The sequence below is a fragment of the Scyliorhinus torazame genome, chromosome 13, assembly GCF_047496885.1.
Source record: "Scyliorhinus torazame isolate Kashiwa2021f chromosome 13, sScyTor2.1, whole genome shotgun sequence".
Lineage (NCBI taxonomy): Eukaryota > Metazoa > Chordata > Chondrichthyes > Carcharhiniformes > Scyliorhinidae > Scyliorhinus > Scyliorhinus torazame.
Genome location: NC_092719.1, coordinates 4,329,548 through 4,345,936, shown reverse-complemented (window position 1 = coordinate 4,345,936; position 16,389 = coordinate 4,329,548). Strand labels below are relative to the sequence as shown.

The 16,389-nt window shown below is 48.2% G+C and overlaps 1 protein-coding gene across 1 annotated transcript in view; it reads left to right on the top strand.

Moving 5' to 3' along the window:
• Window positions 1-16,389, top strand: part of elapor2b (endosome-lysosome associated apoptosis and autophagy regulator family member 2b) — a 142,458-nt gene that overhangs the window by 107,388 nt on the left and 18,681 nt on the right. Inside the window, exons 15-18 of the mRNA XM_072470945.1 lie at window positions 2,594-2,767; window positions 4,339-4,528; window positions 5,779-5,875; window positions 7,113-7,214. Of these exons, the coding sequence (XP_072327046.1) occupies window positions 2,594-2,767; window positions 4,339-4,528; window positions 5,779-5,875; window positions 7,113-7,214 (563 nt within the window). The remainder of the gene's footprint in view (window positions 1-2,593; window positions 2,768-4,338; window positions 4,529-5,778; window positions 5,876-7,112; window positions 7,215-16,389) is intronic.

The following is a 16,389-nucleotide window of genomic DNA, read 5'->3' as shown; positions in this document are numbered from 1 at the left end:
GATCATTGCCAAGAATAGTTAATAGTCAATCACATAGGGCAGCATGGTAGCACAGTGGTTAGCACTGTTGCTTCACAGCTCAGGGTCCCAGGTTCGATTCCTGGCTTGGGTCACTGTCTGTGTGGAGTCTGCACGTTCTCCCCATGTCTGCGTGGGTTTCCTCTGGGTGCTCCGGTTTCCTCCCACAAGTCCCAAAAGACTTGCTGTTAGGTGAATTGGACATTCTGAATTCTCCCTCTGTGTACCCGAACAGGCGCCGGAATGTGGCGACTAGGGGCTTTTCACAGTAACTTCATTGTAGTGTTAATGTAAGCTTCTTGTGACATTATTATTACCTTGCTGTGGGTCTGGAGTCACGTGTAGGCCAGACTGCATAAGGTTGGCAGATTTCCCTCCCTAAAGGACATTAGTGAACCAGATGGGTTTTTACGACAATCGAGGGTAGCCGGATAATCACCATTCCTGAGAAGAGCTTCAATTACAGATTTTTATTAGTTGAATTTTAATCCTACAGACAATTCTCCTCCGAGAACCCATTTGAAGTCTGATGGGATAAAGACCATGTAAAAACAAAGCAAGATTTAGCAAAGTGGCTGGTTCTAGGATTTAGGATTGTTGGAGAACCACCGAGAACCTCAGTTGTAGGATTGCTACGCTACTCGTTTTGATCACCTGTCAACACTAATGTATTGTGTATTTAATACAAACCCTTTACCAGACACCATCGGTCATTGCCTTGCATCACTCTGACTATTGCCATTGATAATAGACTCACTGTAAACTGCAGGAGTGTTAAGGTTATTCTGAAATAATAGACACATCACCTTTAACAATTCACTCTTCCCACCACAATCTGCAAAGTGTTTACCTCTCAATGCTCCTGTGTGTACTTTATTCTTAACTTTTAGAAAGTATAATTAGTAAGTTTGCAGATGACACGGAAATTGGTGGTTTGCTGATAGTGAGGAGTCTTAGGCTGCTGGTAAGCTGGACAGAGCATGACAAATGGAATTTAATCCTGATAAGTGTGAGGTGATGTATTTTGGGAGGTCTGATAAGGGTGGGATATACACAATGAAAGGTAGGTCCCTAGGGGGTATTGAGGAACAAAGGGACCTTGGTGTACAAGTCCATGGATCCCTGAAGGTGGCAGCACAACTAGATATGATGGTGGAGAAGGCATACGGCATGCTTGCCTTCATTAGCCGGGGCATAGAATATAGGAGCAGGGAGATCTTGGTACAACTTTATAAAGCATTGGCTAGGCCACAGATGGAATAGTGTGTGCCGTTCTGGCCGCCACACCAACGGAAGGATGTGATTGCACTGGAAGGGGAGCAGAGGAGATTCACCAGGATGTTGTCTGGCTGGAAAGTTTCAGCCATGAAGAGCGACTGGATAGGATGGGTTTGTTTTCCCTGGAGCAGAGGAGGCTGAAGGAGGGGGGGGGGTCTGATAGAGATGTACAAAACTATGAGTGGACTACATAGGGAAGATCGTAAGAATCTTTCCCCCCATGGCAGAGATGTCTACGACCAGAGGGCAGAGGTTTAAGGTGAGGGGTAAGTGGTTTAGAGGGGGACCTGACGAAACATGTTTTCCCCCAGAGGGTGGTGGAAATATGGAACGAGCAGCCTCTGGGGGTGGTAAAGGCAGGAACTCTCTCAACATTTAAGAAGCATCTGGGGGAGCACTTAAATCGCCAGGGCAGAGTAGGCTGTGGACCAAGTGCTGGTAAATGGGATTAGTATAGATTGGTATTTGATGGTCAGCATAGACATGGTGTGCCGAAGGGCCTGTTTCTGTGCTCTATGACCCTATGACTGTACTTGACACAAGCATGTTAACATTGTAAAGTGTTTGCTGAAACTGAAACCAGGATCTTATTCCAGAGGGATTCTGGAGATCTAGGCGGATACTCCAGTGCAGTACTCAGGGAGTGCCATCTTTTAGGTCAGACCTTAATCAGAGGCCCCATCCACCCTCTCACCTGGACCGATGCAGATCTCTTGGTATTATCTGGAAGAAGAGCAGGGGAATTCTACCTGTGCTGTGGTCTGACCAGAATTAACCCCTCAATCAGTATCACCATAGATTATCCCATCATTGTCGCACTGCTGGTGGGAGCTTGCAGTGCGCACGAAGGCTGCTGCTCTGCCTGCCACACAAAAGTGACCATACTTCAAAAATAACTTCATTGGCTAGGAAGTGCTTTGGGATATCACAAGAACAAATAGGAGTGGGGCTAGACCATACGCCCTCTCGGGTCTGCTCCGCCATTCAATACAACCATCACTGAACTTGGACTTTGAACCTCTACTTTCACCCCCATATCCCTCCATTCTCTGAGAGACCAAAAATCTGTCTCTCCCACAGCCTGAAATGTATTCAACGATGGAGCATCCACAACCCTCTGGGTAGAGAATGCCAAAGATTCACAACCATTTGGGTGAAGTGCTGTCATGTGGTCAGGAAAGGCGCTACAGAAATGCAAGTCTTTTATTGCAGCACCCGCAGTATTTGTGTGATAGTGCGGAGGGTGGTATTGTAATTCACCTTTAAAGCTGATTGTTTTCACCCCCTTTTCTGTCAGGATCACTCGATCTGCTTCAGTGATTGTTCTTTTACACATTCCTTGGAGAATCGTACTTTAACATTTGGCTTCAACAGTCTTCATGGTGTCGCTTCGTTAATGAATGGACCGAGCTTCACTTCGAGAGGGACAAAGTATTTTCATTTTTTCAATATTAGCTTATGTGGGAATGAGGTAAGTTTCAATTAACTCTAATCTGTAACAATGTAAGGGAATGTAGCAGGGTTTCTGATTTGAAACTCCAAATCAGTAAAATCAATACCTTTATTACGAATGTGAATGAATCATTAACAACTTGGACTCTTTCACTATATTTAACATTCAGTGTGAATGTAAACTCAATTCCTATTAAACAACGCAGTATATTAAAATCTGTTTCATACTGAACTGCCAGAAAGAATTGGAATCTGGAACTGCCTGAAAGAATGGTAGGGGCAGGAACCCTCGGTGTTTAGATGAGCACTTGAAACGCTACACCGTACAGGACTATGGACCATGTGCTGGGAAATGGGATGTGAATAGATAGGTGCTGGATGGCTGGCACTGACACAATGGGCTGAAGGGTCTCATTCTATCTGGTGAAGCTCTATGACTCTAAGGTGCACTGCTTGCAGGAGATTGCAATGCACAAGTTTGCTGCCGTGATTTCTATATTACGACAATGGCTATAATTCCGAAATACGTATTGATTGTAAAGTGCTTTGGAATGTCCAGTGGGGGTCATGAAAGGTGCTATATAAATGTAAGTTCTGCCCTCCTGTAATGCAGCGACGCACATTATGGTCACGAATGTATGGGGAACATCAGGAAATACAGGGTCCAAACCACTCTACAGGCTCTGACTATTTCCACCCTAAATGATTTGAATGTCTCAGGATATATTCAATTGCAGTTTGACTTTTTGTCCAGGATCCTTGGGTGGGATTCTCCACTACCCGGCGGGGGGGGGCCGTACCGGCGCCGAGGAGCGGCGTGAACCACTCCGGCGTCGGGTCTCCCGGAAGGTGCAGAATCCTCCGCACCTTCTGGGGCTAGGCAGGGGGGTTGGCACCGCACCAACCGGCGCCGAAGGGCCTCCGCCGGCCGGCGCGAGTTGGCACATGCGCGGGAGCGCCAGCGTGTACTGGCGTCATCCCAGCGCCTGCGCAGGGGGATTCTTCTCCGCGCCGGCCATGGCGGAACGTTACAGCGGCCGGCGCGGAGGGAAAGTGTGCCCCCACGGCACAGGCCCGCCCGTGGATCAGTGGGCCCTGATCGCTGACCAGGCCACCGTAGGGGCCCCCCCGCCCTGGGGACAGATCCCCCGGCGCCCCTCGGGGACTCCGCAGGCCGCCCGCAGAGCCAGGTCCCGCTGGTACGGACCTGGTGTAATCTATGCTGGCAGGACAGGCTGAAAACGGGCGGCCGCTCGGCCCATCGCAGGGCGTGAATCACCGGGGGGGGGGGGGGGGGGGGGGGGGGTGGAGTACCGCTGCCAACGGCCCCCGACCGGCGCAACCCGATTTCCGCCCCCGCCGAAAAACCGGCGCCGGAGAGTCCGGCAGCCGGCGTTGGGGCGGGATTCACGCCGCCCCCCTTCGATTCTCCGGCCCGGCGAGGGTCGGAGAATTCCCCTTGCCTTATTTCTCAATGAGTGAGACAATCCCTGAATTTTCTAGTGTTGTTCTAAAGTAATTAATTTTAAGTAAAAATGAAAAGTTCTGTGTTAATCCTTGAACCATTTGAATTCCTTTGCTTCCATGTAGGGAAAGAAAATGGCCATTTGCTCGGACAATGTGTCTGACGTAACGGTGCAGGATGTGCAGCGCGACTCAAATGAATTTGCCAATTCTGTTGCTTCTTTTCTCTGCCAATCGACTATAATCCCTTCAGATGGGAGGAGTTTCCGAACAGCGCTGTCATCTCAGTCCATCAGTCTTGCTGATACCTTTTTAGGTCAGTACAGTTGAATAACCTTGGGGCAGATTTGGGGAAATTGCTTTTTGGGAATTTTAGAAAATGCTACATTTTAATTTAATATAGCAGCGACCCGTGTTTTTCGGTTTATGATTTGGCAATACTGACATCTCAGGCATAACTCTCCCATCCAGGACTACATCCTGTGGTAGGGCCAGGGAATGTTTCCTGCTGTGGAGCCTGATGGGAACCCATGCCGCATGTTCCTTCCTCTGTGTAATTAATTATGTATCTGGGAGTTTCGCGCTATCCTCTGTAGCAGGACGGGTTTGATGGGGAGCATCCCGCCGTCCTATCCAGGTGCCATTTTGGAAAACTGCCCGACCTCACCGGGGCCACTATTGAAGACAGAAGATAGACCTCCTGAAGAAGAAGATGGCTCTGCACGAACACTCTGAGGCTGGAAGGTGGATCGCCTCGATGTCACTGAATCTGGGAGGTCCACCTGCATATACCCCACCCCCCCACCTCCCCCCTTCTGTTGTCCAGGGTCACTGCATCCCAAAATCCGCAAGCAACCCCAGACCTTCTTCGCGGAAGTCCCAACTTCTGGTCACCATGTTGGTCCAGATGTGTTCTAGACTGGTGGGTTTTCCTGAAATAGTTAAACCTCGCCCTGTTCTTGTGTATTTAGTCTGTACCTATCATGTAAATAGTGAAACTTCACACTATGTGATTCAATGATGAGTCTTTTAATGCACAGACATAATGAAGCTTCCGGAGGAGGAGGCTAAACTGGGACGACAATTTCATGATTCCATGTTTAACTGTGAGTTAGCAGTTGCTGGAAGTTGCAGTTTGATTTATTCTTTAGTAACATTGAGTGCTGATGAACTTGCCATTAGCTTTACTGTGGTGAGGAAGTCATGTGACTCTGGTGGGTAGTCTCCCACCTCTGAGCCAGATGCCCCAGGTTTGAGTCCCCCTCCCCAGGAATTCATGGCCATGGAAGAGGCATTTGTAATGTGGCCAAGGAGGTTTGTAAATCCTTCCATTATCCCTATGGTTGGCTGTACGAGTGGGAGAGTTTCCTGGTCAGCCAGAAGTGTGTGGTAGCTACAGCACAACAGCCTCCCGGTGGTAATGGATTCCACGTCTTGGCATGAGCTGTACTCCATGGCAAGCACCCTTGTTGCTTTGAGGGATTGTGAGAGAGCAAGAGTTTACTTGGCATTTCCTCATACTTCATGCTTCAATATTTTGTCCTAAAATTTCATTTGTTTTGCCAGGGGCAACAGTTGAAACATCTGTGCAGAATATTACTGCAAGACCAGAGAGGTTTCCTGCTTCAACAAACCACATACCTGACATTCATTTCTTCTACATGTAAGTGGGCTATATGTGATTGAAGCATTGATTAATCCAGATGGTTCGATAGTTTTTGGGTGGGATACATTGGGTGGGATAATCATAAGAACATAAGAACTAGGAGCAGGAGTAGGCCATCTGGCCCCTCGAGCCTGCTCCGCCTTTCAATGAGATCATGGCTGATCTTTTGTGGACTCAGCTTAACTCTCTGGCCCGTACACCATAACCCTTAATCCCTTTATTCTTCAAAAAACTCTATCTTTATCTTAAAAACATTTAATGAAGGAGCCTCTACTGCTTCACTGGGCAAGGAATTCCATAGATTCGCAACCCTTTGGGTGACGAAGTTCCTCCTAAACTCAGTCCTAAATCTACTTCTCCTTATTTTGAGGCTATGCCCCCTAGTTCTGCTTTCACCCGCCATTGGAAACAACCTGCCCGCATCTATCCTATCTATTCCCTTCATAATTTTATATGTTTCTATAAGATCCCCCCTCATCCTTGTAAATTCCAACGAGTACAGTCCCAGTCTACTCAACCTCTCCTCGTAATCCAACCCCTTCAGGTCTGGGATTAACCTAGTGAATCTCCTCTGCACACCCTCCAGTGCCAGTACGTCCTTTCTCAAGTAAGGAGACCAAAACTGAACATACTACTCCAGTTGTGGCCTCACTAACACCTTATACAGTACGGTAATCAGTGCCTCATTTGTCACATGGCCCCCTTTCTGATTGCCCCAATGATTAAGTGTTTCTCAATGGAGAGCAAGAATAATAAGATAACACTATCTCCGTATTTTTTAATTGTGAGATTTTGGCTGTTTATTGAACAGTACTTACCTGTTCAAATTCATTATCAGGAACATAAGGAAGAACATTTACATTAAATAAAGTGCATGAGGGTTATCCCTGTGATTATACTTTAGCGTGTTTTAGTAAATCGTCCCATCGAACCAGGCAGAGCAGTGTGATTACTGCCAAATTGAGAACCTTTCATCTACTAGCTCAATCAAACATTCCAAACTCAACCAATCCAAATGCAAACCAATCCACGTGTTCCCTGATTGAAGTATGAGGCTCGCTCCCAACCTCTGCCAATACTGCTTACTGCAGAGTGAGAAACCTTGGAGCAGGAGACTTAAGATCAGCGTGAAGCTTGTGAATTGTTTTGTTTGGTGTTCTTGTGCCAACGCGAGTTTCACATGAGGTTTTGAAGTAATGTTTGAAAGCCTCTGATATCCCATTTATGACCACAGGGCAACACTGTTAACAGCATCATGTGAAAATGGACGTGGAACAGTCCTAACAATGAGATGTAATCCAGCAAAGGTTGGCCAAGGGGAAATTTCTGTACCAAGGTAGTCACAGCAGTTGCTGAATACTGCTTATATTTAATGATCAGTGTGTAATGTTAATACTGTAAAACGCTTAATGAGAACATTTCTGTGCACCAGTTTCGTTACCAGCACTGCAATTGCTGCTTTCTAACAATGAAAATCCTAAGCACCTATTCTCTCAACCTCCCTGTGTCTCCACATGTCCCTCTCTCTGTCTCTCCTGCTCTCATCATTCTCTCCCAACTCTCACTTCCTATGTGTCTCTCACTCTCTCTCTCTCTCCCCCCCCCCCCCCATCTCTCTCGTTCTCTGTCCCTCTCCCCCTTCTCTTTTTCCATTCAACTGTTACAATCCCAGTTGATGGACTGAATGGAACCCTGGTTCATTAAAACTGAACTTTTACTTTTTGTTGAGAAAACGTGAAGGAACAGAGTCACGGGACCGCTAATTAGTTTTAACAACATGAAGAAAAAATGTATTAGACATGAAAGGTTTGTATATGGTACAATACTCCTTGCAAATATACACAGATTAAAAGGCTATCTTAGGCTATCATAATCTCAGTAACTCACAGTCCCTTTAAGCACTCAGGCTGGCTGTGGTCAGACACACTCCACTCTGAACACAAGTGAATGTATGTGGATTCCTCCTCAAAATCGCACAAAATGATTCTTATCCCGTGAGCCACAGTGTCTCACTGAACTCTGGCTTCCACACGAGTGATTTCAAATTCTGCTTTCAAAAAGACACATTTTCAAATCTTCTTTGAAACAATGCTTTCCCACATCTTCTTGCACCAACGAATCATTTCCAGGTTTTGCATCTCTCCATTCCGGATTCATTTTATCTGGACTCTTACGCAAACTCTTCACAATTGCTTGAACAATCAATTCCCAGACTGTATTAAGGTGGCACCAAACCTTTGATTTACCTCTGAAGTCTGCTTTCCCACTTTAAATCTGGTTACTGCAACTGTCTCTTCAATTCAGAACTCTTTTATCTGCTTTCCCCTTGAATTCTCCTGAACTGTACCTTGTTCCCTTTCTTGATCTCTCTTTCCATAACTTCAGTCTTCCTCAGACATTTTTCTATCTCAATTCCTTGGTTGTTTGGACTGTATCTGGTACTTTGGGAAGTCTGCTTTTTTCCAGCCACCACCTTGTACTGTCCACCATTTCTTCTGGCAGAGCCGAGATCTTCAGTCCCCAGCTTCTCATCTCCAACTGCAACATATCCAGCTAAAAATTAGACTCAAAGAGCCTTCCTACCCTCAGGGTGCCCCCGGTTGCTAAGCAACAACGTTACGCTTCTGCAAACCTGTTTGCTTTCCACGCCATAACCCTCTCCAAGCTCAATAGAAGCACAGTTGGAACTGAGCAAACCCCCGCACATACCAATACCTTAGTCCAGCATGAATCTTACCATAGGTTTATACCTTTCCTTCCATAGAAACACTAAATTAACCCCACTTAAAACTATGCCTTGTTTGTAATATTTAACAATACAAACATAAATCCCTTAAAACTACCTCTATTTTTCTGACAAACCCCTGTTGAGAATATTCCATTATAGGTGATATTCGAGAAAAGAGTTTGTATGACTTCATCCTGGAGCATTTATTTCAGGCAACATATTTAATTAATAATAATAATCTTTATCAGTGTCACAAGTAGGTTTACATTAACGCTGCAATGAATTACTGTGAAAATCGGGTGTATTGAAACTGTTTCTGGCCATGAGTTTGTGTGTGTGTAAGTATTCCTGGCTCTCCAGCCATCTCCATGTGACTATAGATTAATGTCCATTATGAGGATGTTGCTGGAATCTATATCATCAGAGACAGAGGATGGAATTCCATCCAGACCACATGGGTTTGCCAGCTACAGCTGTTCCTATATTCAATGTTCTTTATTCTCCAACAGGCCAATTCCAAGGTTTACAATAGAATGTTTAATTTCTCCCTTTGGCCAAGTTTCCTTCTTCCAACCTGCCTAGACCCTTTATGATTTTGAACAGTTCTGTTAAATTCCCTCTCAAACCTTTCTTTCAAGAGAACAGTTCCAACTTCTCCAAACTGTTCACACAACCAAAGTCCCTCCTCCTTCGAACCGTTCTCGGGAATAATTTCTGCACCTTCTCGAAAGTCTTCACAACCTTCCTAATGCGTCATGCCCGGAACTGGCACAGCACTCCAGTTGAGGATCTTTAAATACCAAAGTTGCTTAAATATTTTAAAATATCATTCCGATTCTCGTTGAAGTATTATTTATTAATGAATGAACAGATGTGAGGCTGAGGAGAATAGTCCTTCTTTCCGAATTCGTTCATTCTACTGGTCAGCGAGTACAGAAAGGTTTTATTCCTGTCACCCTGACGGTGAATATCATTTTTGATTCACGATTGCTTTACGGGCCTGTTCACCTGGTATTTTTATTTGTCTTCTGTTGTTTGAGAGTATAATCCGAAAATGATCTAATCTTAAAATTGATAGACTTGCAGATTTTTTTGAATTCTGTGATATAACTTACTATCTCTGTGAATTCAAAGAACAAAGAACAATACAGCAGAGGAACAGGCCCTTCGGCCCTCCAAGCCTGTACCGGTCATGATACCAACCTTGGCCAAAACCCGCAGCACTTCCTAGCGCCGTATCCCTCTATACCCATCCTATCCGTGTGTTGTCAAGATGCCTTTTGAACGCCGTTAATGTATCTGCTTCCACAACCTCCCCTGGCAACGCGTTCCAGATACTCACCACCTCTGTAAAAAAACCTGCCTCGCGCATTTCCTCTAAACTTTGGCCCGCGGACCTTAAACCTATGCCACCTGGTGACTGACCCCTCCACCCTGGGAAAGAGTGCCTGCCCATCCACTCTCTCCATGCCCCTCATAATCTTGTAGAACTCTATCAGGTCACCCCTCAACCTCCGTCTTCCTAATGAAAACAGTCCAAGTCTATTCAGCCTCTCTATATAGCACCCTCCAGACCAGGCAACATCCTGGTAAGCCTCCTTCAAAGCCTCCACATCCTTCTGGTAGTGTGACGACCAGAATTGTGCGCAATATTCCAAGCGCGGCTGTACCAAGGTTCTATACAACTGTAGCACTGCCTCAAAATGTGTGAGCTTAGATAAGTGCAAACATTGAAGTCTGAAAACACGGATGTTCATATCCATATTTCAGAAACTTTCTAAATTGTTATATTTTAGAGGTAAAGGTATTAAAGTGATGTGGGGTGTGTTTGTTTAAGATGGCGGGGATGTGGGGTGTGTGCCGTTAGGTTACAGATCAGCCATGGTCCCATTGAAGGGTGGAGTTGGAACAAGTTTCAGGGGCTAAACTACCTCCTCCTGCTCCCTATATTTCATTTTCATGTACGATTGGTCTGTTTCACCCTTGTCCAACATCAGGGCTTTTAGTCTGTGAAATAACATATATACCAACTCACAGTTGAATCATTTCAAACAAAGTGACACATTGCTTTAGAAGCTGCCCCCCCCCTGAACTGAGACAAACCCTCTTTATAAATCTATGATGTGGAGATGCCGGCGTTGGACTGGGGTGAGCACAGTAAGAAGTCTTACAACACCAGGTTAAAGTCCAACAGGTTTGTTTCAAATCACTCATTTTAGAAATCTATGTTAGGAAGAAACTGTTAATTGCCAGACGGAGTACAGTTCCTTCAGATTAAAAGGTGCCAAAGTACATTTAGGTGGAAAATCAAAAGATGTAGGGTCAAAATGTTACATTTTGGGATGGGATTGAGGAGGGGAATATCTGGTGGTATGTTTCCCTGGAAAATTTTAAAGTTTTACCTTTAAGGATTCTTTTCTTTAACTTATTTCAAAGTTTTTTCCTTCAGAATTAATTTTTAAAAAACTTTTAAAGAAAATAAAATAATTTGAATGTTCAAGAGACCAGCCAAGTCACTCTGTAAACAGACTCAGCAATAGCTCGTTCACATCCATCCTCTCTACTTCCGTTCAGTCATTCCACTTCCCTCAACTCCATTCACAACACCACTCTGCATTCTCCCCATTCCATACACAGACACATTCCCACCATCTTAAACAAACACACTCTCCTCCTACAACTCTTTCAGTTCATGTTCACACTCTTCTCACTCTCTCCTCCCCAGCTCAAGTCAATCTTTTTTAACCCTCCTTCAAGTTATAGCTCCTCTCCGCCTCCCCCCACCCTAGAGGCAGATTTACTTAGGCCCTGTGCTCAGCTTCACTTTCGGAGCTCCCAACCCACTCACCACTCACCACTGACTCTCTCTCTCTCCCCCACACCCGCCCCCCGCTCACATTTTCTCTCTCTCTCTTCCAACTGCACAAATACTCTCTCTCTTTCCTCTGCGCTCACGCTCTCGTTCTCTCTCTCTCCCCTGCTCGCACTTGCTCTCCCTCTCTTCCAACTGCATAATCACTCTCTCTCTCGCACTCTCTCTCTCTTCCTCTCCCTCACACACTCCCTCTTCCCCCTACCTCTCATACACAAGCCTCTCCCCCACATTTGCCATCCTCTCCCCACTCTTGCGCTCGTTCTCTCTCCTCCGCGTCCCCACCACCAGTGCTGTAGTGGGAAATGCAGGAGTTCTACAAAAATCTGTTGGCCATATAATTTCTCAATCGTCTATTATATTGCTTCCCCCTGTATTAATCATTTGAGTCCCGAAACATCAGTAACTATGCTTTTTTTAATATATATATTTTTATTGAAGTTTTTTCATTTTAACAAATAATGCAACAAAACCTCAGGATTGGTACAGCAAAGGGAAAATGCCTCAGCAACACATGAATACAGCCTTGCTGCTTACGCTGTTTGGCTCACAAGTAGTTCTGTGTTGTAGCTTCACCAGGCTGACACCTCATTTTTCGGTCTGCCTGGTGTTGCTCCTGGCACGCTCTCCTGCACTCTTCATTGAACCAGGGTTGATCCCCTGGCTGGGTGGTAATGGGAGAGTAGGGGATACGCTGGGCCATGAGGCTGCAGATTGTGGCTGAGTACAATTCTGCTGCTAATGGACCACAGCGCCTCATGGAGGCCCAGTCTTGAATTGCTAGATCTGTTCGAAGTCCATCCCATTTTGCACGGTGGAGGGTATCCTCAATATGAAGATGGGATTTGTCTGCACAAGGACTGTGCCGTGGTCACTCCTCCCGATACTGTCAGGGTCAGATCCATCTGCAGCAGGCAGGTTGATGAGGATGAGATCAAGTATGTTTTTCCCTCTTGTTGGTTCCCTCACCACCTGCTGCAGTCCCAGTCTAGCATCTCTGTCCTTTAGGACCCGGCCAGCTCGGTCTGTGGTGGTACTACCGAGCCACTCTTGGCGATGGACATTGGAGTCCCCCATCCTGAGTATATTCTGTGTCCTTGTCACCCTCCGTGCTTCCTCCAAGTGGTGTGGCTGGTATGTGATAATTAACAGGAGGTTTCCTTGCCCATGTTTAACTTGATAATTATATTGTTAAATGAAATTGGGGCCTGCATCAACACGTTACCTCCCCAAGTGAGGAAAGGAAACGGCAGAACACCAGGATTGGCAGACAAGGTCCAGTACCTTACACCATTCCGGGACTCTTCCAGGGGTAGAGCAGCATAGCTGCCCCAGAGACAGAACACCGCCTCCCCAGGGGAGCCCCGGCTTCGAAAAGGAGGCAATCAGGAAGCCACTATATAAGACCACTTGGCGGAGGATTCCCATCTCCCACACTCAGCCTACCCTCAAGCCAAAGAAGGACTCCCAACAGCGCAGACCCACAGCTCTCCACGTCTTACTTAAAGTTCCCTCGTCGGACCCTATCGCGAGAGGGGGAGCAGACCAGGAGCCACCAAAAGTGGACAACTCGGGGAAGGGAAAGCAACTCCACCACTCAACTGACCCTCCGCCCGACCCAGGTAAACAGTTACTCCTGCCCTAACCCACCCGATCAAGTGACCACTGTCACTACCCACTCAGCCAAGTGAATATTGAAGAAGTTAAGTCAAATGATTTCAGAATCCCAGTGTGTTTCATTGTAAATCCTTTCTCTGTCTCTGTCTCTCTCTCTGTCTGTCTCTCTCTGTCTGTCTGTCTCTGTCTGTCTGTCTGTCTCTCTCTCTCTCTCTCTCTCTCTCTCTCTCTCTCTGTCTCTGTCTCTGTCTCTGTGTCTCTGTCTCTGTCTCTCTGTCTCTCTCTCTCTCTGTCTCTCTCTCTGTCTCTCTCTCTCTCTGTCTCTCTCTCTGTCTCTCTCTGTCTCTCTCTCTGTGATGAACGGTTACTGCCTTATCATCATGTAAGGTGATGTCCCCTTTAAGACCAGGCTTGGAACCCTGGGGACTCCGCCTCTGGCTCCGCCCATCTGGGAGCCATACATAAAGGCCTGCCTCATGGTCTGTATAGCAGTCAGCTCTCGTCCAAATCTGTAGCAGAGTTATTAGCCTAATAAAGCCTTCTTTACAGTTTAATCTCTAAGCATCATTATTGAGGGTACCTCAATTTATTAGGCTAAACTAGATTCAGGATGGACGCAGGCCTAAAACCAGAGAAGCTCAATCTGGAAGCACGAACGCCGGAGGCAAAGGAAATTTTTAAATACTGGCTGCGGTGCTACGAGGCCTACCTGGACTCCGCAGAGACTCCCATCCTGGGGCCACGCAAGCTGCGTCTACTCCACGCCCGCGTGAGTCACAGAATCTCCGCCACGCTCGAAAAGGCGACGACTTATGAGGAAGCGATTGAGTTGCTCCGCAAGCGGTTTGTCAAACCCGTCAATGAGGTGCACGCCCGGCATCTGCTCTCTACCTGCCGGCAGCGCTCGGGGGAATCGCTCGACGAGTTTGTTGAGAAACTCACCGCGCTGGCCAGGGACTGTGACCATCAGGATGTGACAGGGGAAGTCCATATGAACCTGCACATCAGAGATTCTTTCGTGTCCGGCATCCGCTCGACCTACATCCGGCAGCGACTGCTCGAAAACGGGGCAAAAGACCTCCAGGAGACGCTAACGCTCGCCTCCTCGCTGGAGGTGGCCCGACGTAACTTGGGTACGTACCCCGCGGACTCTGCCAGCCCCCCCCGGACTTCCTCAGACGCGCCCGTATTACAGGCCTGCGCCACGCAGCGACCCGCTCACCATGGGGGCACACCTTGCTACTTCTGCGGGCAGGGCCAGCACCCACGCCCACGCTGCCCAGCCCGCTCCGCGATCTGCAGCGACTGCGGGAAGAAAGGGCACTTTGCGAGGGTCTGCCTGGCCAGACCCAGGGGCCAGATAAACAAAGAACAGCCGGCCCGAAAATCAGGCTCTCAGGCCCGCAGGCCTCGCAATGCTGCTGCGCACCGACCCGACACATCCTGTTCTGACGCGTCATCAGCCTCGTGCGAATCATGGGAGCGGCCATCTGGTCGGCGGCCATTTTCTCGACCCGACACGTGCGACCAACGGCAGCGGCCATTTTACGACTCCGACTACCCGCGACTGGGTGCGATCACCCTCGATCAAACACGGCTAAAACACCTGCAGAACTCCATGATGCAGGTCCAGGTCAACGGGCATGACACTGCATGCCTCTTCGACTCCGGGAGCACGGAGAGCTTTATCCACCCTGAAACGGTAAGGCGCTGCTCCCTACGCACCCATCCCGCATCCCAAACCATAGCCCTCGCATCTGGGTCCCACTCGGTACAACTCACGGGGTACTGTATTGCGGATCTCTCGATCCAGGGTGCCAAATACACCTGTTTCAAATTTTATATCCTCCCTCACCTCCCTCACTGCTGCTCGGACTGGATTTCCAGTGCAGCCACCGAAGCCTGACACTGAAGTTCGGCGGACCCTTACCCCCCCTCACGGTGTGCTGCCTTGCGACACTGAAAGTCGCACCCCCCTCGCTATTCGCTAACCTCACTCCCGACTGTAAGCCCGTCGCCACCAGGAGCCGGCGCTACAGTGTCCAAGATATGGCTTTTATCAAGTCAGAGGTCCAGCGTTTACTGGGAGAGGGGGTCATCGAGGCTAGCAACAGCCCTTGGAGAGCGCAAGTGGTGGTAGACCGGTCCGGGGAGAAGAAACGGATGGTCGTGGATTATAGCCAGACCATAAACCGATTCACGCAGCTTGATGCGTACCCCCTTCCTCGCATCGCGGAAATGGTAAATCGGATCGCCCAATACCGAGTCTTTTCCACGGTCGACCTCAAATCTGCCTACCACCAGCTCACCATCCGACCAAAAGACCGCCTCTATACTGCCTTCGAAGCAGCCGGCCGGCTCTTCCACTTCCTCAGGGTCCCCTTTGGTGTCACAAATGGGGTCTCCGTCTTTCAAAGGGCGATGGACCAAATGGTGGACCAGTACGGTTTGCGGGCTACATACCCGTACTTGGACAATGTCACCATCTGCGGCCATGATCAGCAGGACCGTGACGCTAACCTCAAAAAGTTCCTCCAGACCACCCGAGCCCTTAACCTGACCTATAACGAGGGCAAATGCGTTTTCCACACCACCCGGTTGGCCATCCTCGGCTATGTCGTGGAAGACGGGGTCCTAGGTCCCGACCCCGACCGCATGCGCCCCCTTAAGGAACTCCCTCTCCCCCGCAGCCTCAAGGCCCTCAAACGGTGCTTGGGGCTTTTCTCCTATTACGCCCAGTGGGTCCCCAAGTATGCGGACAAAGCCCGCCCACTCCTAAAGACCACCACTTTTCCCCTCTCGGCTGAGGCTCAATCGGCCTTCAACCGCATCAAGGCCGACATCATCAAGGCCGCCATGCACGCGGTGGACGAAACCATCCCTTTCCAGGTAGAGAGCGATGCATCAGACATCGCCCTGGCTGCTACCCTCAATCAAGGAGGCAGACCAGTAGCGTTCTTCTCCCAAACCCTCACCGCCTCCGAGATTCGACACTCTGCAGTCGAAAAGGAGGCACAAGCCATTGTGGAGGCTGTGCGGTGCTGGAGACACTACCTCGCCGGTAGGAGGTTTACCCTCGTCACCGACCAACGGTCGGTCGCCTATATGTTCGATAACACGCAACGGGGCAAAATAAAAAAACGATAAAATTTTGAGGTGGAGGATCGAACTCTCCACCTACTCGTACGATATCAAGTATCGTCCAGGGGAGCTCAACGAGCCCCCAGATGCCCTGTCCCGCGGCACATGCGCCAACGCGCAGGAGGACCGCCCTGCAAGCCATCCACAATGACC